Here is a 24209-nt window from a genome sequence, read left to right as displayed (position 1 = left end):
AGCATACTGGGCCCATGTTTTCCTATCTTACTGAATTTGCTATTGTGAACTGTGATTGGCAGCTTCTGCTGGTGGGGTCTAATCACAGGAAGGTCTGAGATGCTGCCCTTCACACTTCATTCAGCAGTCCTGGCCCCTTGATAAGATCTGCCTCATTAGCTAATTAATTTATTCAAATCACCACAGCTAGAGTAATCTCCATCATACGGTTACTTAATCAAACTTAACAGCCCAAATCCCACGGCGTGAAGATATCAAACGTTAACACAAAGCTTAACTGCACCTCCTCTGAACTGATGGCCAAAACAACAGTTTTGAGTTTTATTCAGGAAAAATCTATATCAGAGACAGCAAATCAATAGACGCACAAATAAATATTGTAGGTTAATAATGTATATATTTCCTAATACTACAACCATTTATAAATCACTAACAGAAGTCACTGGGCCTCATTCGCTAATACATTCCTAAGCTTTTTCTTAAATGTATTCTTGAGAAAGATCCTAAGAAAAAGTCTACATCAGAATTATAAACTGCAGATTGTTCACCTAAAAACAAATCCCATACAAGAAAACGTTGGTGAATGACAATCTTTGTGAAAACTGTGTAAAACTGGGTTTTAAGAGGAAATCTCTTCTTAAGAATGGTTGATGAATGTTACTAAGTTTGGATTTGATCACATGATCACTTAAATAAATAAATAAATAAATAAACAAACAAACCAACCAACCTGGATCCAAAACTTTCATATTGTTTTTCACATGGAAAAAGTTGGAGACATTGAATTTATCCAAATTCGTGGGGTCCTATGAAAGAAATGAGACAAAAGTAACAGTTAACAAACTGATCCATATTGATAAAGGCTTAAGTTGTTTATTACATAAAAATCTTGACATATCATCGGTTATACTGTGGATAATACTGTTCAAAAGAGTGGAATCACAGTTTTTGTATTGTTTATTTTTTGGTGCAGACACATGTACACAATGGTTCTAATATGATGCTTGCACTCTACAACTTCATAGATTTCAAATAATTTGTAGGAAACTGTAAAGAAATAAGACATTTTAGATACATCAAGAATGATAAATTGAGATTTAGGTGATTTCACAGTAATTAAGAAATCAATAAAATAATTATAGCATTAACATTTTGAATGCTTCATATTTCAAAAGGGGTTACAAGTTCATAAAGCATAATAATAGCATATTATGTACAATTTAATAACCTTTGTTCTCAGAAAACTTTAAATATTGAGATATCTAAACATATCTTCACTTTACAGATTATTACTGAATAAAATAATTATTTATTAATGCAAAGTATTATTAATATGAAATTTGACAAGTGATTCCAAACTTTTGAATTGTAGTGTACATTTATATATTTTGTCATCAAGCGTTGGCAGACGTGCACAAATGCACGCACGCATGCACACACACACACACACACACACACACACACACACACACACACACACACACACACACACACAGCTCTAGGCAGGAGTGTGATGGGAACGTGATGCAGCTGCCTGGACAGCTTCAGCACCAGTCCAAGGACACACACTGTCAAACACACACACCAATTCCACCAGCTCTTTACACTACCCACCTACTCACTCACTCACTCATACAGGGTGGTAATAACGTAATATATCTTATATATATGCTAAATAAAAAAATAAATGTGTCATAATTTTGCACCAAACTTTATGTGAAAACATATATACACACACTGACTGGCCACTTTATTAAATACACCTTGTTTCTACACTCACTGTGCATTTTATCAGTCAGTGTCATTGCAGTGCAGAGAATGATCCACCACCCAAACAATGCTTGCTCTGTTGTGGTCCTGTGGGGGTCCTGACCACTGAAAACCAGGGTAAAATGGGGCTAACAGTGTACTCAAGAAAAAAGCTGGACTGCAGTCTGTAATTGTAGAACTACAAAGTACACCTGTAAGGTAAGTAGAGCTGATAAAATGGACAATGATTATAGATACAATGAGGTGCACTCAATGTAGTGGTCAGTCAGTGTATACATATATATCTTAACCTCAGTAACCAAAAGAAATGGTTTCCCACTTCAGGGCTTTGGTGAACAACACATTACAAGTCACAGTACACGTTACAAAACAATACAGAGAATTCTGTTTATTTTTTGGGACATTTTCATCCTGAAAACGTACTCACATACAAACACACACACACATGCACAATCTACCAATCCCACCAGAGTGTGTGATCCAAATAGGTCAAACAGTGTAACCAGAATCCAGTGGGGCAGTGTGTCTTTCCCTCAACACAATTCCACTGCCCCACTCTCTCCAATACCAAAATAAAACCTCAGTATTTCCTAACTGAACCCAATGAACCTCGTCCTATTTAACCCCAAAATAATCTGACCCGAGCTTTTCATCTCTCTTTCAACACCGCCCTAATTAGGGTCTGACCACTATATCCTGTGGCTAATAAAACCAGACAATATTGAGGTGCCACAGACTTATTGGCATCATTGTAGATTCCAGCAATAAAGCACAGAAATGTTTTGTAAATGTTATACAACAAAACCACATTCGTTTGTCAGGCGCACTTGTAGAAAAAAACAATGTACTTCAAATATGGTCTTGTTTCAGAGTTTAATATTGTGAGATTTCATGCTATTTACCTGTTTTAAGGTTACAAAATATGGCTAATTTATAAGTGACTTTTATTATACTGACTTTATTTGACTGAGTTTCTGCTGTTTAAGAAATGAGAATTGTAAATAATATCTGACAACTGACAATTAGTAAAACACTATAGAACATACTAGTCTATAATTTTGATGACACTCTTGAAAATACATGCATAAAAAATATCCATACCAAGGTTCTTTAGGGAATCAAAAGTGGTTCTCATATGTCATTGCTCAAAAGAACCCTTTCAGACACCTTTAGTTTTAAGAGTACATATAAAATTGTCTATGAATAAAGTCAGATAAAAAAAATAAAATAAAATCAAGAGCTTCTAGTTCCTTGGTATCAGAAGACAATCTTACCTATAAATCAGGCCTTATTTTTAACTAACATGACCTTCATATCACCCTTCCCCCCCACCACTCTCTAAACCCACCAAACCCTTAAAATACCCCAAACTTCCTTCTATAACTCTTTCACATCTCTAAATAACCACCCCACCTCTTCTTCTCTCTCCTGCTCTCCTACAAACACTCCTGTGACCCTTCTATATTTCCACACACTCAAAATAATCTGCAGTAGGCCAGAACGTGACTGCCTATCTCACTTGCTAGATGTCACCCCCCCCTGCCCTGTATCTCTCTCTAACTCTCTGTCATATGATCTGCTCCCTCTGATTACTGGAAAGTGCAGATACCTTACATACAGGCCCAATTATGACCATGTTTACATGCACACTACCAATCAAAAGTTTGAGAAAACGCTGTCTTTTTGACATTTTTCAAAAAATGATTTTTCAGATATGTTCCACTGGATTGTCATCTCTTATGCTTCTGCCTATTTAAATCAATAAGATGTAAACAAAGCGGTTCAAAGACGTTTGACATGAAATTAGCTGTTCTAGCGAAACTGACAGGGTCAGAATTGTTCAAAGTGGTGGTGACAGAAACCAGACATCCAAATTTGAATGCCTCTAGAAGTCTTATTATAGAAAGTTATTACACAAAATGTTTCTGAATACACTGCCTGATGCCTAAAACAGGGTGCAGCCAAAGAAAACTTATTTTCCAAATTTGCTATTATTTTGTCATTATCAAGACTGCATTGAAAAGCTATAACACATGAGCAGTTTTTGGACAGTAAAGAAAATAGCTATATTTCTGTTGTGGGCATTGCAACACATGTTTCTTGATAAGCTTCTCTGGAACCAAGTTACCTCAAACCACTGTAGAATACTGTTTATGCAAACAGCTGTTTTCTAATACATAGGGTGTAAAGCAGAAGTGCACTTAGACATTTGTGGGATACATGATACTTATCACAACATTTTGACACACAGACACAATGCACCAGTAGTGTCAGCTTTAAAAACTGCCATCAAAATGATTTTTATTACAGCGTTTCACACACTAACTATGCTCTCTTTTACTGAAACATGCAGTTAGTTAGTACTGACAATATCCACAGTATGCTCAGGAAAGCATATTGCATATTGCAGATACAATCACTTTCTCCAGAACAATGACAAAAAATAGGAAATGCTTCACTTAAACCAAAAACTCAACAACTGTCCCGAGACTGGTTTCAGCTTGCTGTCTGTTTTCTTTGCTTATGAAAGGATGGTGGCTGATCCAGGATCAGTCTAAACATGCGTGTTTACAGATCACACACAGACTATGGCTCATTCATCATCAAAGAGCATTTCCAATCTGACATGATCTGTCCCAGCTCTGTGTCTACACAGACACAGACACACTTCATAACATCTATAATTATATGGCTGCATGGCACTACAGAACTACATAGACTTCACATAGACAGAGTTTCTAAATATACATACACACTTACATGGGCTGGAGTACGTACACGCACACACACTCGCTTTCTATCTCTCACACACACTCAGACCCCCACCTGCAGTGTGATGATATCCTGGCGGGTAAACGGCTCATCAGTCAGCAGGTCTTTGTAACTCTTTGTCTTGATGTTCAGCTGCTCCACTGCCTAGATAACACATACAATTCATTTAACGCACTGTGTGTGGCCATAGGAGTGTGTTTTTTTTTTTTTTAGGCTACAGCTATTAAAGACATGGTAGGTCTTAAATGACTAGTCTGACAAAAAATCTAACACACAGTACTGTGTAAAAGTCAAAGGCTGCTCTTTATTCATTTCATTTCCAGACACAACAGCCATTAAGAACATGATCATTTTTCAGGAGATGTTTCTGAGATGATTAGATGTGGAAACACACATATCTAAGGAAAATTTACAAATAATTTTCTGTTCTTAGAACAATAGACTGTCCAGACCTCAACATCATTAAATGTGTTTGGTACTATTTGAATCATAAGGAGCAGAAAATGAAACCAACTTCTAAGACTGAACTTTAGAAGTGTGGAAAAATATCTGCAGATTTCTTTGAAGATCTAAGAGCAAGTCTCCTAAAATAGAATGGAAGTAGAAGCTGTAATAAAAGCAAAAGGGTGGACAAACTAAACGCTGAAAAAAAAAATCTTATTTCTGTGAAATTTGTTTTCTGATATTTTTCATGGCATTGAATAAAGAATAACATACTTAATGGCCACATTAATGTAAATTTAATAAAGATAGTGTGGTCTCTGACTTTTTCCACAGTAGCATACATAGTTTCATCATTAACCCAAATGTAATCCATCAGCCAAGACATGTTTGGTATCTCAAGTTTTCTTCTTTAGTTTTGCACTAGTGCTACAAGAGTAATGTATACGAGTTAGCGTTGTGTAAAGTGTAAGCCCAAATGAGGACATACCGATAGCTATAAAATATATATAAGTACACACAAAATCCAGGCTTCATGGCTGCTATTACTGTTTTTAGCTTTGCCACATACTTTTGTCCATCTACATAGATAACAGAAAGGCTGGACAAAATTCATAATTCCAATATTGAGATATCCTCCAAAATATAAACAAATAAATTGGTTTATATTTTGGAAGATATCTCAATATTGAAATTATCAATATTGTTCATCTACATAGATAACAGAAAGGCTGGACAATATTGATAATTTCAATATTGAGATATCTTACAAAATATAAACCAATGTATTTGCCAACTACATGATCTAACCTACTAGCTATAAGCCTCCATTACTTCTTAGCTACACTGGCCTTATAGCTCCAACACAAAACTAAAGGTGGTAAAGAACACTAAACATGTCTATACATTTAGGGAAAGAAGAAGTTTATGTGAGTTTTTTCCCCTCAAAGTATCCTTTTACACATAAACACAAGTGAATCCCCCCAGGATTTAGGGATTACTGGAGTTTACCTCATATGAGAAGACGTTTCCTGTGACTTTGTTGGCCACAATGTGGGAGTTGTTTGTGAAGACAGTGTAGAGCACAGGGCAGTGGTACTTCCCTTTTCATACAGGAGAGAAACAGTAAGGGCTAGTATACACAAACTTAAAAATAACTTAATATGTGCAGGACTTGATTTGATGGGGAATGCAGGAGGATGCCATTCACAGTCATAAATAAATAAATAAATAAATAAATAAATCAATCAATCCATCCCCCTTGTAAAACTGCCAATCCCACTTTGGACTAATGCTGTTATGTTATGTCACTGAAGATGTGTATATATTACTGATATTTTAATTCTATCCACATTGAGATTTAGACACCAAGTTACATTGAAGGTACAAAATCTTATGATAAAACAATACAAAGCTACCGTAAGTTGTTATATATATATAGGTGGTTGTAGTAGCTAATCCATAGTATGGCACCTGCATCATAATATAAGACAAGAGATACAGTTGTGTGCAAAAGTTTGGGGGCCGCAAAAATGTACATTTTGTTGACTTTCTTAGTGGAAATAAGTTAACACGTCCTCTACAGAGAACACACCTCTGCACATTTTAATGCACAATTACTGTTTATTTGCTCAATTTAACATATTGTAATATATACGTAAACTTTGCAAAAGTTATGGTACATTTATATTTTATGTTTTATTTTTCCCCAATCTGTTAAACTCAGTAAATAAATGAAAATTGTGCTAGAAGATCTGCAGAAAAAAGCCATATTTTAGTTTGTTCCCTGTAGATGACGTGTTAAAAAAAAAATTTTGTATATGGCTGAACCTGAAAAGACTTTTTGCTTTTTTCTCTAGGCTAAAAAAAGAAAAAAGAAGAAGAAAAAAAAGGTAAGCATAGCTATGGTTCATTACTTCGCCCCGGTCTTCTAAACCCACCACCCTCCCTGAAAACGCTTTACATATTCATTACAATTGAATAGGTGAATAGTGATTGAGACACATAAAAATGTTTACCTTCATTGTTCTTGCTGAAATTGAGCTTGATGAGGGATTTGGCCTCGAGTTTCTGAAGGTGGAGAGAGCGAGAGCGAGAGAGAGAGCGAGAGCGAGAGCGAGAGCGAGAGCAAGAGGCAAATTAGTGTTGAGAGAGCATGTTTGTCAGTGTGTAAACAGATTATGTCTCAGTACAAGTGTTCACACAGCCCACTGAAAATGATCCCGTCACACTGTGGCATCATTTTGGGCTGACTCACATCCACACACACGCTCAAATATACATGATGACACATGTTCAAAGGTGTTGTTATTGCCAGCTCATTAAGTGAGCTTTTCTGCTCGTTCAGTCAGAGGTAGGCCTTCATTTTGGATCCCTTCCCTTCACTAATTAGATCACTGTGGTGGGGTTAGAGAGGTGGGCAACAAAATGATATCACAGTATTTGAACAACAACAACAACAACACCACATATCAATATCCATCAAAAAAAGTCACTAAAATGTATGCAGCTAAAAAGTACTTGAGAACACATTAGGAGTGTTACAATACAACTTTTCTTACTGCATTCTTCAATACGAGCGTCTCAATTCCCTGCCTCCTCTTACATTATTGCTTCCTCTTTTCCTCACAATCAAGGACAGGCAGGAAAAGCACACTCCACGAATGCATATATTTGCTTGGGACTGGCAAATTAACATTTATAAGCATGATGAATAAAAGTACTTTTATAATGTTGAATGCTCTAATAAACTGAAAATGGAAACATTAACATATTAAAGCTGCACTATGTAAGTTTAGGGGATTTGGAGACCTGTCTGGTGGATATACAGGGTGTCCCAAAAAAATTGACATCATTTGAGATGTGAATATCTGAGTAACTACATGTCCTGGGCAAACAAAATTAAATAGGCTTCATGTTGAACAATACAAGATTTATTTATCAAAATTCGAACAAGAAATTCAGAGGGATGTAGATTTTATCACCGATTTCACAAAGCTTCACAAATTTAATATCTTCCGATACTGGTGGTCGTCCAGATCCCTTTGCCCTGCACAGACAGCCTTCCTCTTTGAAATTTTTGTGCCATGTCCAAATCTGCTTTCCAGTTGGTGCATTTTTATTGAATTTTCTCAAAAATACACACTGCACTCTCTTGTTTGACTGTGTTCGAGCATATTCTAACACACAAAATGCCTTTTCATTTCTAGTGAACGCCATTCTTCAACCTGAAAAAACATTAAAAATTAAACTTGGTTAGTTTTTACACATTTTGGTCAAATTTGAGATCATTCGAGGGAGAATTGGCTGTTATTAGACAATGAAATGATGTCAATTTTTTTGGGACACCCTGTATTTAATTGCACGCAATGTGGCGAAGAACATTTTGTAACATTGGTTGCGCTTCCAACCCCTTCCCCAGACAGATTAATCTGATGATTACAAGTGTCTTGAAAGAGTACTGAAAGAGAACTCCGTCAATACTTGGTGAAGGACATGTCTTCGGATGATGTGAGTGAATGATCTACTATTGTCATCACATCTTTATTAGTATAATGTTGAGTCTGTATTTGAGGTACAAAGTCTGAGCCAGACCTTCCTTTTGAGCTGAAAGGTGTATGACATGGTCCAAAAACTCCTGCGAAATCCAACTGGACACCTCTGACTTTTAAATCGCCATTTCAGGCTTGACAGGGTAACTAACAGCAGCACACACACACCATATTTTAGTGTGCGTTTTCCCCCCTGACTCTAATAAGCAGTGCTACTTACATCTTACATAGTGAAGCTTTAACTTAAGGTAGATTTTTAAGGAATTCTTATTGTTGCTATATGGAAAAATGTGTCAAATCCAGACAAACTTGCATTGCACTGAATCAAATCATTTATTTTGCAAATCCCTGGAACATATCAGCTTCAAATAACAGTTTCAAGGAAGACGGCTATTTTAAAGACAATGTTGTGTGCCGATATTTATAAAACCATGTTATTAGTGTCACAACATTACCTATCTAAAAAGACTTTTTTGTTGTATTTGATAGTTTTAGCTTATTAATTGTGGAACTATTTATTTTGAGCAGGCTACAAGGCATTGAAGCCAAGACCAGGTTAGACTACACGGCAAATTAAGCAATTTCACATTGTGATAATACTAAAACACTAAAGTGTGCAGCCCTATGGGACTACATGCCTCAGCATTGCAGAATGTAGGTCAGTTTGAAATCATCAAAGTTCTCACATTTATCTAGATCTAGAACCAGTTATGCCTTTGATGCCAAGTGGCCATGGCAGGCTGGAGCTGATGCTGCTTCAGCATTCTTACTCTAGGCAGGTGGTCGATAAATACCACTCCAGCCTTGTTCTGAAGAATGAAAAGGTGCATTCGCACGCCTAATGATCTCTGCATCACCAGTTAATGAAGACTGCTAAAACGTCTCCTCTGATTTAGCCAGCCACTTGACAGTTGAGCAAAGGTATCTTAAGCAAAACCATTTCTGGGATGCTTTAGTGTAGCGTATTCAAGGTAATATTAAGTCAATGGGCTTTAGGGGCTGCACTGCAGGGCCCCACAAACAGGTGGACATGCAAGCATATTAGTAAAAGGAATAACAAGAAAAGCAACAGAAAACACACTCAAATTGTTGAAGAATTTTCCTTTAAGATTGCCTATTATAAAGAGTTTCCTTTTACAGTCCATCTCCTGATTTAGCTAGCTGGCCAGCTACTGTTTGTTAACTTTTGCCTCTTATTTTTATTTAGTCTAACCTAACAGTCCATTTGAACCTATCATGCCAACTCCAGTGATGATATCTACAACCCTTCGCAGCACATATTCAGGAATGCTGTTTAGCTTATTGAGTAGAGATGATGAGCAACAGATATGATTTTTCTTTCCTGATAGCAACACACGTGCTGTACCTTGAATGAGCTTTTTGTCACTAAAGTTACTAAGATTTAAATTGAAATACTTTTAATATCACTAAAGATTGCTATCTAAAAGAACGATCAAACTTCTCAAACAAACACCACCCCTCTCTGGACTCATGTGATATAACCATGTATGATTTATTGATTTTTTTAGTTGAATCCATATTCGAGCTATGAATATTCGAGCACCGTATTGTCTTGAGTGTACGAAATGTACCAAAACATCACATACAGTGCCAATGTGTGCAGAATTACACTATTTAAAATGAAAATTATTATTGTTTAATACTACAGTTTACTACTGATAATGCTACTGATAATTACTTTGTTATATTATGCACTGCAATAAATTCTGTGATATTTCAGGCTTGATTTGTTACAGAAGTGAATCAGGTTTTTTCCTTCCATTATCCACTCCAACATATTCTGCTGGAATAGTCCCAACTTGGATACTGGGCATCCTGGTTTGATGCCATCTCTACCTGTGAATATCCACATTTAGCAGAAACAAGGGCAAAACTGTGTTATGTCCTATGGTTAGAAACCCTGTCACTGCACAGAGCTTTTTGTGGCCTTCAAATTTCAGTGAGTGACTGTTGATGTCAAATTGTCCTCCAAATTGCAGCAATCAACCTTTTTAATGTATAGCCTTTGAGATGATTGTGAAAGTTATTTTTTCTATTGGGGTGCTTTTCTATTAATAATCATATTATAAATGGCTATATAACAATCTGTCCATTTACACATTCTGCACTGCATTTTGTATTTTCATGTCCAGGAGGCATGTGTTTCCTCTCTAAAGCTTTCTAGCTATAAAGAGAAGAGGTTTGGAAAGGAGGAGTGTAGTTACTGATGCATTTTCTGTCCCATTGCTCTGAGAATCTCAATCACACTGTGTATTGCGAAATTGAAAAAGCCAAAAATAGAAGCAGTACTGAGAAAGAAAGAAAGCAGATTCTAAATCCACACTGACAGCTTCATTGACAGCAGTTCATTGTTCAGCCATGGAAGACGTGCGACAGCAAACATATGGTCAGTGATCAAACCTGGCACCTCTCCCGAGGCCACGCCCCACAGTCCGCCTGTTACAGTTCCAGCCAATCACATTTCAGCACTGTTTCTTGGAAAACCCAATGAGGCATGAAAACTCAATCAGTTGTCTTTGGATCTAGCTCAGCTGATCATTCAAATGTTGGTGATGCAATGCTTTGAAACTGAAAGAATGGCACACTGGGAGGTATGGACATGCATTTGTGAGTGTATTTCACAGCAGAAAACCCGGGTGGGAAGTGGGAGCTTGTTAACTCAATATGCGGAGCTCATGTTAAACCTACGACGTGACAAACGATCCGTCCATGTAAATTACACATCAACACATCCACCTGAATGTGACAACACAGTACCGGTACTCCAATATGATAGACACTGTACTGTTCCCAATGTCACTATTGATTATGTTAGTAATCAACTAATCTATTTTAGGCCTGTCTGGTAATAGAGTCCTTTAATTTAGGGTACTAATGTAGGATAACGTCACCCAACAAGTTTAAAAGGTCAGCCATGTTTACGTGTGGGAATGCTGTTGTCTTGCTGTGGTTTGCACAAAATAAATCAATAAATGAACAACTTTTTTTTGTTTGTTTGGTTTTTCTATGTTTCAAGCGGTAAACTAGTTTTTAACATTAGGGCTGTTACCATGGTAACTTGATTAACCATCACCAGGCACAGGGCTACCATTGATTCATTTTACAAAAATAAGTAATCAGACTTTTAAAAAGAAAGCCAATAAAACTGGACTTTGGTACCGGACTGAGGTGTTCTCGCACGTTCTAGTACATTGGCCAACTGCACGTTTCAAAAAAACAAGACAAATAAATAGAGGCTGTAAACAAACTAGTGATGTCACAAGGTCAAATTACACCTGTATAGTAACAAGCAGCTGAAAGGATGGTAGGCCATTATACCATTCTCTTATTTATACGATCAGACAATGTAAATGTACCCTCAAAAGGTACCACCTGGTCCTTAAAGTCCAACTGGGTGCCTTAACACCCAGTTTTAAAGGTACATTACGTTCACTTTCCCAGGGGGACAGTGCATATTTGTACCTTTTCAAAACCTTACATTTTAAATGCATTATTTTTCTGTTTTAAAAAGTTATACTTTAGCATTTATAAACAACTATACCAGCATTGCATTTGATGTTTTAAGAAGTAAATGACACTGCAGTGACGTAAAGACCCAGAACTTTCGTGACAAACATTTGTTCCATTTATAAAACTATAATTTTTTTTGGCAATAACACGAGGTTACTCAAGGATAAATTATATCACATAATTAAGTCTGTCATGATAATGACATTTTCACTTGTTGATTAACTGCAGTGTAAACACTGCCAGTGTTTCTTTTTGTTCCTTGTATGCAACTACTGAAGTACAAGCCTAAAGTGGCCACCGCTGCCCTTTAAAGGTCTCATTAAAAATGAGTAATAAACGAACATTTCAGACATTCACATAACGTGAAAACGTAATGCAAACAGCAACCGCTTTTGCTTCACGACGGGTGTGTGTTACGTCTGGTATGAAGTAACAAGCGTTGTGGAGTGGTTCCAGATTAACACACACGCCATGTCGCATCTGGTGTGAAATCGGCTTAAACGTATTCTTAACAAACATTAAATAAACAAACAAACATTACTCATCGCCGTCCTCTAAAGGTGTTAACATACATCAAATAAACAAACATTACTCACCGCTGCCTTCTAAAGCTGTTGTAGCACCAGTTAGAAGGACTGTTGTTTTGTGAGACTCACATGTATTTGCCTCAACTGTCAAAAACAAACCCAATTCACTTTCTAATTGTCATGACAAACATAACTGTGAAAGCTGAGAGCTAACAACTGGGAAAAATAATTCTCAGCTTAAATAATCATGATCAACTCAAAATTGTGATCATGCGATTATGTAATAATTATCAAAGACCTAACAGTAATTATGTATTTACGTAATTTGTCAAGTTACTGCCTCATGATGCATTTGTCACTTTTATGGTAGACATAACGTACATTCATTTTACTTCACTTTCATGCAGTTACTTCAGAATCATTCAGGGCTCTGCTCTTCATTCACATCTTAAATTTCTTAATTTTCTCTTTTTTTAGAGCTCCTACTAATTATTTGTAATTATATAAATGTGTGAAGTTGCACAAAACTAGTACAGCATGGCACCACACAATCACAGTCTGATCCAAGTCACATGATTTAAATTAACACTTTTTTCCATTTATTTATTTTCCCCCCTTATATTGCCGTTACTGAACAGTATCTATAACAGGAGAAAATCAACCTCAAGTTTAATTTTTTGGATCAACTTTATTACTTGCCTGTAAAGCACTTTGAGTTACCTCCAATATTACAAGCGCTCCATAAATAAACTTGGATCATATTGTCAATACTATTGATTCCAGGCTTTTCAACTAGTTTATGTAGTTCTGTATATTAAATGTTCTATAATGTATATGTATCTGAAGCAGCCACAAAATGACACACTGGAGCTGCAGACGTTGTTGTTATCTATCAACATCTCTAAAAGTAAAAATAAATATTAATGTGTGACAAAAATACTGGCATAGTTTTATATATTAAACAGCACTACAAGCCAGAGGTTATTGGAGACTTTAAGAGAGCTACATTTTTGCTCTGTTGGCTGGACGCAGAAGAATGTGACAGCTATGAAGGATTTCTGCTCACATACACACACTCTCACATGAGCATGAGGCTCTGCACACAGCTGCTACTGATGCTAACACAGAAGCATGCCTGTCTGCGCTGGAGATAAGTCCAGGCATGTCCACAACACTCCACCACTCATTCCTGCTACCTCTCTAACCTCAATGCTCTCTCTCTCCTAGACCACGCAATCAAGAATGCTTCTGACAGGACGGTCCAGCCGTGCAGCACATACACTCTCCTACACACATGGACATGTTCAGACACGCAGTTCAACGTCCACAGGCAGACCAAAACAAACAAATGTGTAAACACACGTGGAGAACACAGATACAGACACAATGTACTAGAGATCCAGTCTAACAGATTGGGGAGAGCGGGGGTAAACGACCCCCTTATGAACAATGTCCATTTACTGTGAAGCTAAACTGTATCTGCGCAGGAGTTCAGCACGCACAGGCTGACGAGGTACCAATCTACACACAGCCAGGAGACATAAACAGGAACACTGGATAATTTTGTTTTTATAGCACAGAAAAGAAAATCTTTAAAAAGGGACATCTTGCCCCAACAACTGGGGTCAGAAGCACCCACGATGAGTCTTGCACCAATTTGGCATTTAAGTTTTACAGAATGTATAATGCCATACAAATCATTTTCAGTCTCCCAATGTTTCAAAAAATACGTAATTAATTAAAGTACAAAACTCAAAATATTACATTTAAAAATGACATTGTGGGGTTTTTAAAGGGCCCATATCATGGAAAACCATTTTTCTCACTTTTTTTAAATTAGATAGATAGATAGATAGATAGACAGACAGACAGACAGATAGATAGACAGATAACGTTATTGACCCCGAGGGAAATTTAGCAATCAGCATTATAGTAAGTAAGCTTTGTTAATGTTTCAACATGTACTGTTCACTTCCCAGTCCATATAGTCTATATATGGAAACTAAGCTGCAAAAACAGCTTTCTTTAGAATTCACTGTTTTTGTGATGTCACTAAAACATGTATTTTATATATCCACCTACACAGCCTGCAGCAGTTCTACCTGTTCACACTGAGCCTCTGGGCTGCTCTTTGAATGAGATGCTATACAGAACAGCCAAAAAGAACAGAAGTCACATATTGCTGCTGTCAGGACAAAACCTTGTATCTCCATTTTTGGCGTTTTTCAGTTTTTGACAAATTTTAAAAATGCCTGTTGCTCTTTACATTGTGTACAAATTTCATGATGAATGGTCCGAAAGAAACGGCCCAAAATGATAAAAAAAAGTCTGGTTCCATTGACTTACATTAAAAGTAAAGTGTGTTTTTTCCTTCTCCTGTAAAGTCAGCATTTTTGACATACAAGGTTTTGTTCCCACAACAGCGATATATCAGTCTTAAAGGTTCAGTAACAAAAACAGCCTGTTTAATTTTAAGGCAGAAAGAGAGGTTGGAAAATTATGGTGTAAAAATGAATTCCAAACAAACTTCATAAGTGAATGAAAAAGAAAAGACAAAAAAATGGGCCCTTTAATGATGCCTTCTCATTTCAATAAGCTATGACAAATGAGAAATAATAACAGAACAAAAGCATTCACTCATAATTTTGTTTATGAATTAAATATAAAATGTAACTATATTGAGTACTATTATGCAGATTCATTTAATATTATTACTATTGCTATTATTATGAATAATACTACTATTAATAATAATAATAATAACAATAATAATAATAATAATAATAATAATATGTAGTAGTAGTAGAAGTAGCACGGCATCAATAATAGCAATAACTGTAAACAAAGTAAGAGCAGTCAAAGCAACTATCATGTTAATGCTAATGCTAGATAGTTGGGCCGCTTTCTGATAACAGTCTAACTAAATTGTAACACTGTAAAGGGGGTCTTCTGCCATCTGGAGAGTGATAACCTCCCCCAGAGGCCTAAATTTACTTTTTCAACCCCCTCCCATCCCTTGTACAACTTAATATAAACTCGTTGACCACTATTATCCAATGAAAAAATACTTCTACCAACTTGGGGCTTCTCCCCCCCCCCAAGTTACCCTACTGCTGAATCCACACAAACTCAAACACAAAAACCCCACAAAATATTCTGCTGCTGAGAACAAAACTGACCATGCATGCACAACTCCCTATAATCCTAATGGCCTCTGTAAATTAAAAGTACAGCAGAGTGCGTCCGGTTGATTGATAATACAGCACTAAGCCAACACCAGCACTAGAATCCTTCATCCTGTATGTAGAGGACACTTATAATATGCTGGAACAGATATATTTAAGAAAAGTGACTGTGTGTAATTTGTCTTTAGGGACTGTGCTAAGTGTGTTAACTGGGCAGGAAAAGACTCTCCATTCTGACCATGCAGAGACAAACAGATGAAGCTGCTGGTGTGCATTATTAAGGGCTGTCATCATTACTTCATTAGACAACAACTGATTAAATTTACCTCCTCAATGAATCAGCAGTGATTAGTTGACAGTTTAATTGATGATAATGCGCATTTTAAATTCTCCTCCTGGTCTGTTTTACTGTAAGACTCCAAGCCCAATAAATGCACACATTAGGTGCATTATTAGGCTTCTTAAATGCTTTCAGAATGGAGGCTATACATAGTTTCAGTTCAGTTAAGTCCATTTTTATCTTTTAAGCTGCATGATGTAATGACTTTTTGTTAAAGTCAGTAGAAAAAACACACTAAAATACGGTGTGTGTGTGTGTGTGTGTGTGTGTGTGTGTGTGTGCGCCGCAGCAAGTTTTTAAGTCACATGTATTACCATCACACACGCAGGCTTAAAATGAAGGTCCAGCTCAATGTTTAGCTCTCAAATGCATAATCAACATTATAGTGATGAAGATATGATGACAATAGTAAATAATTCACTTACATCATCGGAAGACGTGTCCTTCAACAAGCCTTGAGTTCTCTTTCAGCGCACTCACAATCATCAGATTCATCCTCTCGGGGAAGGGGTCCAACGCACAACCAACGTTGCATGCAATAACAGTTCTACCAGAGAAGTCTCCAAATCCCCAAAACTTTGATAGTGTAGCTTTAACAATTATTTTTCTTTTAAAGGTTTCTTGGAAGTATTTTAGTAGCAAGATATAGTGTAATGTTATAAAATACATTGTTAAAACCTATGTACCTTTTTTGGCCCTTTGGCCCACCAAAAACATTGCACTTTGACCCCCAAGACAAAAAGTATAGGCACCCCTGACTTATACAATCGATTGTGACAGCTAGGGCTGGGTGATGTATCATCTGTATTGGTATACTGTAATATTTAGTGATACTTTTAGCAATGTATTCGACAATGAGCATTATATACATAACATGTGTGTAGCTTTTACCTCTAATTTTGTGTTTTACTCATCCAACCTGACAGTTAACTGCAATGACATTTACAAGGTGCTTCACATTGTTTTGAATGAACAATATACCCTTGAAAATTAAACAGCAGGTTTCCTTTCTGGAAATGTCTGATCAACAATTACTGTCTAAGACTCCCTTGGGTGTAATTTTAAGAGAAGTAAACAGAACAAAGCAGTCCAATCCAAACAAGCTATGTCAGGTTTGTAAGACATTCTTTTGGCAGTACTCAGTATGCCTGGGTTCATTGTAGGGTTTTCCAAATATGTCATGGTATCATGATGTTGAATTTTCTCAATATCACCCAGCTCTAGTGACACACCCTACCATTTGTCCTATTTTAACATTTCAAAGTAATTTCCCTGAACAGTCTAAGAAAACAGACCACCCAAATATCCCATAGAAAACATGAAATGCTCAAGAAGCCGAGCTGAATGCTTCCTGGTCTTGGATCAGAAAACAACCATTGGCTACTTATACCACACTGAACAGAAACACACATTAAGCCTTCAGAGTTCAAAATGTAGCACTCGTTTTTTGAGTTACATAACACTCTTATACTCTCTCCCCACCTTTTTAATCCAAATCTGCTCATCGAGTGGAGTCTGAGGCCCCCTAGTGGCTGAAGATGTGCAGTGCATCACAGAACACAGGGTCAAGAGTTTAATTAACCATTATTTCTGCTTTTTAATCTACTCTCCTTTATATCTCAGTGCTGCTGTTGTACTGATATTGCTATGCCCAGAACATATTCTAACAAAGCTGAAAATTCATAGCATTTTGAGCTAGCAATCATATGAATGGGAATTTACCTCAGCCTTCACGTGAATGCGTTCTGAATGTGTGCATGCTCAGAAACTACCAGTGCATCCAACAATAAAGCCAGCATGGATCTTCTTTTATGCAGTAATAGAAAACACAGTAGCACACAGAAAGCTCCAAAACTACTATGGAGGAATTTTAATGAGTTAAAGGAGAAAAAGCCAAAGACTCTAAATGTATCACCTGCAGTACATTAAGTAAGAGTTAATCTTACTACTGCATTCCAAAAGGCTTAGAGTGGTGCAGATTGTGAAATGAGAAACACATAAGCCTTCTGTGAACTTCAGAACCTACCTCTCCTGAGATGGGGTTGGTTCCAAACTTCTTAATCCATGGGACTATGCTCCTGGAGAGGACAACCAAGCAATTTAACATCAACAAGGTTTTCACGTTGATCAGAGCAAAAATAATTACAAAATGATTAAAATCTTAAGAGCTCATGCTGATCATTATGCAAGCATAAGTCAAGCGTAACTGCTGACAGTAACAGCGCAGCTGTTCTCTACCTGGCTCTACAGTAGAGCTGTCAATATAATTTATATTAGAAATCAAATCCTAATTATTTTAACAATTAATCATGTAATGAAAGGTTTTATCAAGCTAACAGTAAAAGCAGACTTAGATCAACTATAACAAACCATTCCAATCTTCCAAAATCCTTTAAGGTAAAAAACAAAACTATAAAGGCTTTAAAAAGACCTTAAAAATAAATATGGGTGTCCATGAGGCTTTTTCTGATGGCAGAAGGAAGGAAGAGAATTTAAAATATGTTTTATCACCATCATGCAAACTCCTAAATATGCATTGCCGATTCACCGAAAAAGGTCTTTTTTTTTTTTAAAATCAAGTAATCATGACAGGCCGATTCTACCAGTGGATGGATGTTAAGGCCATGGTTTTGTGCTGAAGAGAGAACAGTATACTTACATTAGGTCAAAGACCACACCTTCTGGGGTGCACATGGGATACTCGAATGGCTGAAGAGACAAACTGTAGAAATATAAAGATCAAAAAGTGAGTAAGACATAAAACCAAACAATACAATTCCAAAGAATTCTTGTTTTCAGCCCTTCTAGGAAGCTGCTTCCATAGAGAATCTTTCTATAGAGAGAGTTACAAGGTCTTCACCTACAACAAGAACTAGTACTAAATAATGTTTCAGTTCAATCCCAGTTACTTAACACTCCCATCAAGAATTCTCAGCAGAAAAATAGTCACAGAAAAAGAAAAACAAAGTATGCTGTGGATCTAAATCCTCAAAATGCACTCTTACAAATAAAGGTGCTAAAAAGGGTTCTGTGCAGGGATGCCACCGAAGATTTGCTTTTGGTCCTCAAACTGGTCCTCAGGGACACCCAGAAGGTGCAGATTTTTTGCTCCAACTTTACTTACAACACAGAGACCAAGCAAAAATGAGGACCAATCTGAGGAGCACTGCCCTAAAGAACTTCTCCATGGCTGGTTCTGTAAAAAATCTTTTGTTTTTTGACTGAGATGTGCAAGCACGAAGACTTTTTTTCAAATTTTAAGAACCTAAACATAATTTAAAGGTTCTATACCACTTCGTTTTTTTCTAGAACTGCATATCCAAGCCAAACAAACCTGCAGAACCTTTATTTTAAAGAGTGTAGGTTGTTACAAGTGAATACACACACACACACACACACACAGACACACAAGAACACCCACGCAGGCACACACAAACACCCCACCAACTACAAACGTCCAGACAAAACCCACCTGCAGTGATCAAATGGTAATCGCCTGAAATTGGACTGCGGAATTTCTATAGATAAAATGAAGAGAGAAAGAAAGAAAGAAAGAAAGAAAACGGAATAATAAATGCAAAAAGAAACATGGAGCTAAAACACATGCATTGTTTATTGTTTATTTTCCCCTGAAAACAGGTGCACGCTTCAGATACACACCTGCTTTTTTCCCTCCATAGAAATGTGTGTACTCTGTACAGGTTATGTACCTGAAAAAGACAGAAAAAAGCATGAAACATTAACATTAAGCCAGTCATGTTTGATAACCAGCACCAGATCTCATCCATAAACCTTTTCAGTGTTCTAGCTAGCGCTTCAAGAAGACATCTATACCGTTCCAAGTACTATTTTTACAGCTTGCTTATTTTATTTTCCTGACTTTCTATGTTCAGACAGAGAATAAGAAAATCTCTGTAGGCTTTTTCTCCAATTATTTTCTCCAATTTAAAGGGTTTTTTTTGCCATCAGATTTAGTGTCTTTGTTGGCATCTTGAAAATGTTCACTTTGTGTTACATTCTGCATTTCCATACTCTTCCAGGTCTGGAAATGAGCTTTTTATATTCCAGACTTTTAAACTCCAGAAAATATTTTATATCATAAATTCAGTGACAACAACTAAAAATGTTATTAGTACTAGTTAAAATATGAATTTTAACAGGTCAATATGAAAAACTAACATGTCAAAATTCAGCTTTATAATATTTTAGTAAAAGAAGTTCCAGTCATTAACCTAGTCACGTCCAACAAGCTTAGTATGATGATAAAAAAAACTACCACAGAATTTGTTGATGAAATTTTATATAGAAATACCTTGTATGAGCATCTGACTGCATCCATTTGAATTTTATGATTACATGTAATTTTCATACATTTATTCACAGTCAAGATTTTCTAATGGTTTGTTTAAAAATATCAGCTCTATGTGACCATCATACTGAATATAGTCAGATTTGTGCTCAGGCAGACTCAAAAACACACACACACACACACACACACACAGACATCTTCTAAGCCGCTTATCCTTCTGGGTCGCGTGGGGAGCTGGAGCCTATCCCAGCAGTCATTGGGTGGAAGGCAGGAGACAACCTGGACAGGTCACCAGTCCATCACAGGGCAGACAGACACATACATTCACACCCACACTCACACCTAGGGGCAATTTAGCCTGTCCAAATAGCCTGACTGCATGTCTTTGGACTGCAGGAGGGAAGACTCAAAAAGAATTCAAAGACATTTTTAAAATTCAGATTAACATTAATGGGTTAATATGAATTTGGAAAGAAATAACTGACTAGTTAGAAGTGAAATCCACTTGCTAAAATATAACGTTAATTGCTACTAGCTACACTTGGACATGCTACAAACTGATTTTATGTATTAATAACATTTTACTTGCACAAATTAAATACAGTAAAAAATCCAGAGCAAACCGAGACACAGAAAAGCACTGCAAGCCCTAAACAGAACTTTAGAGGAAGAAAACTAAAATGCAGGTGAGCAGTAATTTAACCCCGAGAGCACAAAATACATCACTGAGATAAAAAGCATAATAAACAGCCCAGACTGAAAACATTACTGAGATAAAGAGTCTAATAAACAGTTCAGACTGTAAACTCTTTAAATTAAAGCACTCCTCCAGAAAACATTACTGAGATAAAGAGTCTAATAAACAGTCCAGACTGTAAACTCTTTAAATTAAAGCGCTCATCTAGAAAACATTACTGAGATAAAGAGTCCAATAAAAAGTCCAGACCGTAAACTCTTTAAATTAAAGCGTTCCTCTAGAAAACATTACTGAGATAAAGAGTCCAGTGAACAGTCCAGACTGTAAACTCTTTAAATTAAAGCGCTCCTCTAGAAAACATTACTGAGATAAAGAGTCCAATGAACAGTCCAGACTGTAAACTCTTTAAATTAAAGCGCTCATCTAGAAAACATTACTGAGATAAAGAGTCCAATAAACAGTTCAGACTGTAAACTCTTTAAATTAAAGCACTCATCTAGAAAACATTACTGAGATAGAGTCTAATAAACAGTCCAGACTGTAAACTCTTTAAATTAAAGCGCTCATCTAGAAAACATTACTGAGATAAAGAGTCCAATAAACAGTTCAGACTGTAAACTCTTTAAATTAAAGCACTCATCTAGAAAACATTACTGAGATAGAGTCTAATAAACAGTCCAGACTGTAAACTCTTTAAATTAAAGCGCTCCTCTAGAAAACATTACTGAGATAAGAGTCTAATGAACAGTCCAGACTGTAAACTCTTTAAATTAAAGCACTCATCTAGAAAACATTACTGAGATAGAGTCTAATAAACAGTCCAGACTGTAAACTCTTTAAATTAAAGCGCTCCTCTAGAAAACATTACTGAGATAAAGAGTCCAATGAACAGTCCAGACTGTAAACTCTTTAAATTAAAGCGTTCCTCTAGAAAACATTACTGAGATAGAGTGTAATAAACAGTCCAGACTGTAAACTCTTTAAATTAAAGCGCTCCTCTAGAAAACATTACTGAGATAAAGAGTCTAATGAACAGTCCAGACTGTAAACTCTTTAAATTAAAGCGCTCCTCTAGAAAACATTACTGAGATAGAGTCTAATAAACAGTCCAGACTGTAAACTCTTTAAATTAAAGCACTCATCTAGAAAACATTACTGAGATAGAGTCTAATAAACAGTCCAGACTGTAAACTCTTTAAATTAAAGCGCTCCTCTAGAAAACATTACTGAGATAAAGAGTCCAATAAACAGTCCAGACCGTAAACTCTTTAAATTAAAGCGCTCCTCTAGAAAACATTACTGAGATAAAGAGTCCAATAAACAGTCCAGACCATAAACTCTTTAAATTAAAGCGCTCCTCTAGAAAACATTACTGAGATAGAGTCTAATGAACAGTCCAGACCATAAACTCTTTAAATTAAAGCGCTCCTCTAGAAAACATTACTGAGATAAAGAGTCCAATGAACAGTCCAGACTGTAAACTCTTTAAATTAAAGCGTTCCTCTAGAAAACATTACTGAGATAGAGTGTAATAAACAGTCCAGACCATAAACTCTTTAAATTAAAGCACTCATCTAGAAAACATTACTGAGATAAAGAGTCTGATAAACAGTCCAGACTGTAAACTCTTTAAATTAAAGCACTCCTCTAGAAAAGATTACTGAGATAAAGAGTCCAATAAACAGTTCAGACTGTAAACTCTTTAAATTAAAGCACTCATCTAGAAAACATTACTGAGATAGAGTCTAATAAACAGTCCAGACTGTAAACTCTTTAAATTAAAGCGCTCCTCTAGAAAACATTACTGAGATAAAGAGTCTAATGAACAGTCCAGACTGTAAACTCTTTAAATTAAAGCGCTCCTCTAGAAAACATTACTGAGATAGAGTCTAATAAACAGTCCAGACTGTAAACTCTTTAAATTAAAGCACTCATCTAGAAAACATTACTGAGATAGAGTCTAATAAACAGTCCAGACTGTAAACTCTTTAAATTAAAGCGCTCCTCTAGAAAACATTACTGAGATAAAGAGTCCAATAAACAGTCCAGACTGTAAACTCTTTAAATTAAAGCGCTCCTCTAGAAAACATTACTGAGATAAAGAGTCCAATAAACAGTCCAGACCATAAACTCTTTAAATTAAAGCGCTCCTCTAGAAAACATTACTGAGATAGAGTCTAATGAACAGTCCAGACCATAAACTCTTTAAATTAAAGCGCTCCTCTAGAAAACATTACTGAGATAAAGAGTCCAATGAACAGTCCAGACTGTAAACTCTTTAAATTAAAGCGTTCCTCTAGAAAACATTACTGAGATAGAGTGTAATAAACAGTCCAGACCATAAACTCTTTAAATTAAAGCACTCATCTAGAAAACATTACTGAGATAAAGAGTCTGATAAACAGTCCAGACCGTAAACTCTTTAAATTAAAGCACTCCTCTAGAAAAGATTACTGAGATAAAGAGTCTAATAAACAGTCCAGACTGTAAACACTCCTAATTAGCAGTTAGCTTAGCTTATGCCAGCGCACCCGCTTCATTCAGAAAACATAAGCGTTATTCTGGACTTACATCTTGTCCTTTTGATGCTGCCTCTTGCCCATTTTGTTGTTTGTAGGTAAAGAGTCCAAAAAAAGAAAATAAACAATTTATTTACGGCTAAAAACAACCAGCAAACACAACTGTTAGGATACGCTTCCGGTCTACACGCTGTACAACGGTAAAAGATGTCCGGTGTAAAACAGCTCACTCCTTTTTGTGTCCTACCGTTTTCTCTCAGGTTCTTTGCGTTCCCTCGTATAAATTTGCGTTCACTTGCAAACGTGTTTCGTTGGTTCGCAATAATTTTGCATTGCCTTCCAAATGCAGTGAATTTTGCAAGCCAACGCAACATTTTGGCGAGGGAACGCCATGTCCATGCAATATTTCTTTCACAAAGGCACTTTAGGGGCTCAGTACGGAGCCCCGCTGGTGACATCCTGTATAAATAAAAATAATGCGTGGCCACGCATGAATAAGGCGTGGGAACGAGATCACGGCTTTACTAAGTCGTGGCCACGACTTAATCTTTTCATTCCCACGCCTTA

At 36.5% G+C, this 24209-nt stretch overlaps 1 protein-coding gene across 1 annotated transcript in view; it reads right to left on the bottom strand.

Annotated features, from left to right (window-relative positions):
- ppil2 (peptidylprolyl isomerase (cyclophilin)-like 2) overlaps positions 1–23842 on the bottom strand; it is a 68308-nt gene extending 44466 nt beyond the window's left edge. The window contains exons 1-9 of the mRNA XM_036598355.1: positions 23695–23842; positions 19778–19827; positions 19590–19635; positions 18777–18839; positions 18144–18195; positions 7002–7053; positions 5995–6086; positions 4597–4686; positions 731–806 (exon numbers count right to left, since the gene is read on the bottom strand). Coding sequence (XP_036454248.1) covers positions 731–806; positions 4597–4686; positions 5995–6086; positions 7002–7053; positions 18144–18195; positions 18777–18839; positions 19590–19635; positions 19778–19827; positions 23695–23726 — 553 coding nt within the window. The 5' untranslated portion in view covers positions 23727–23842. The remainder of the gene's footprint in view (positions 1–730; positions 807–4596; positions 4687–5994; positions 6087–7001; positions 7054–18143; positions 18196–18776; positions 18840–19589; positions 19636–19777; positions 19828–23694) is intronic.
- Positions 23843–24209: the final 367 nt, after the last annotated feature.

Source organism: Colossoma macropomum, unplaced genomic scaffold (genome assembly GCF_904425465.1).
Source record: "Colossoma macropomum unplaced genomic scaffold, Colossoma_macropomum, whole genome shotgun sequence".
Lineage (NCBI taxonomy): Eukaryota > Metazoa > Chordata > Actinopteri > Characiformes > Serrasalmidae > Colossoma > Colossoma macropomum.
This window is presented reverse-complemented; position numbering and strand designations above follow the sequence as displayed.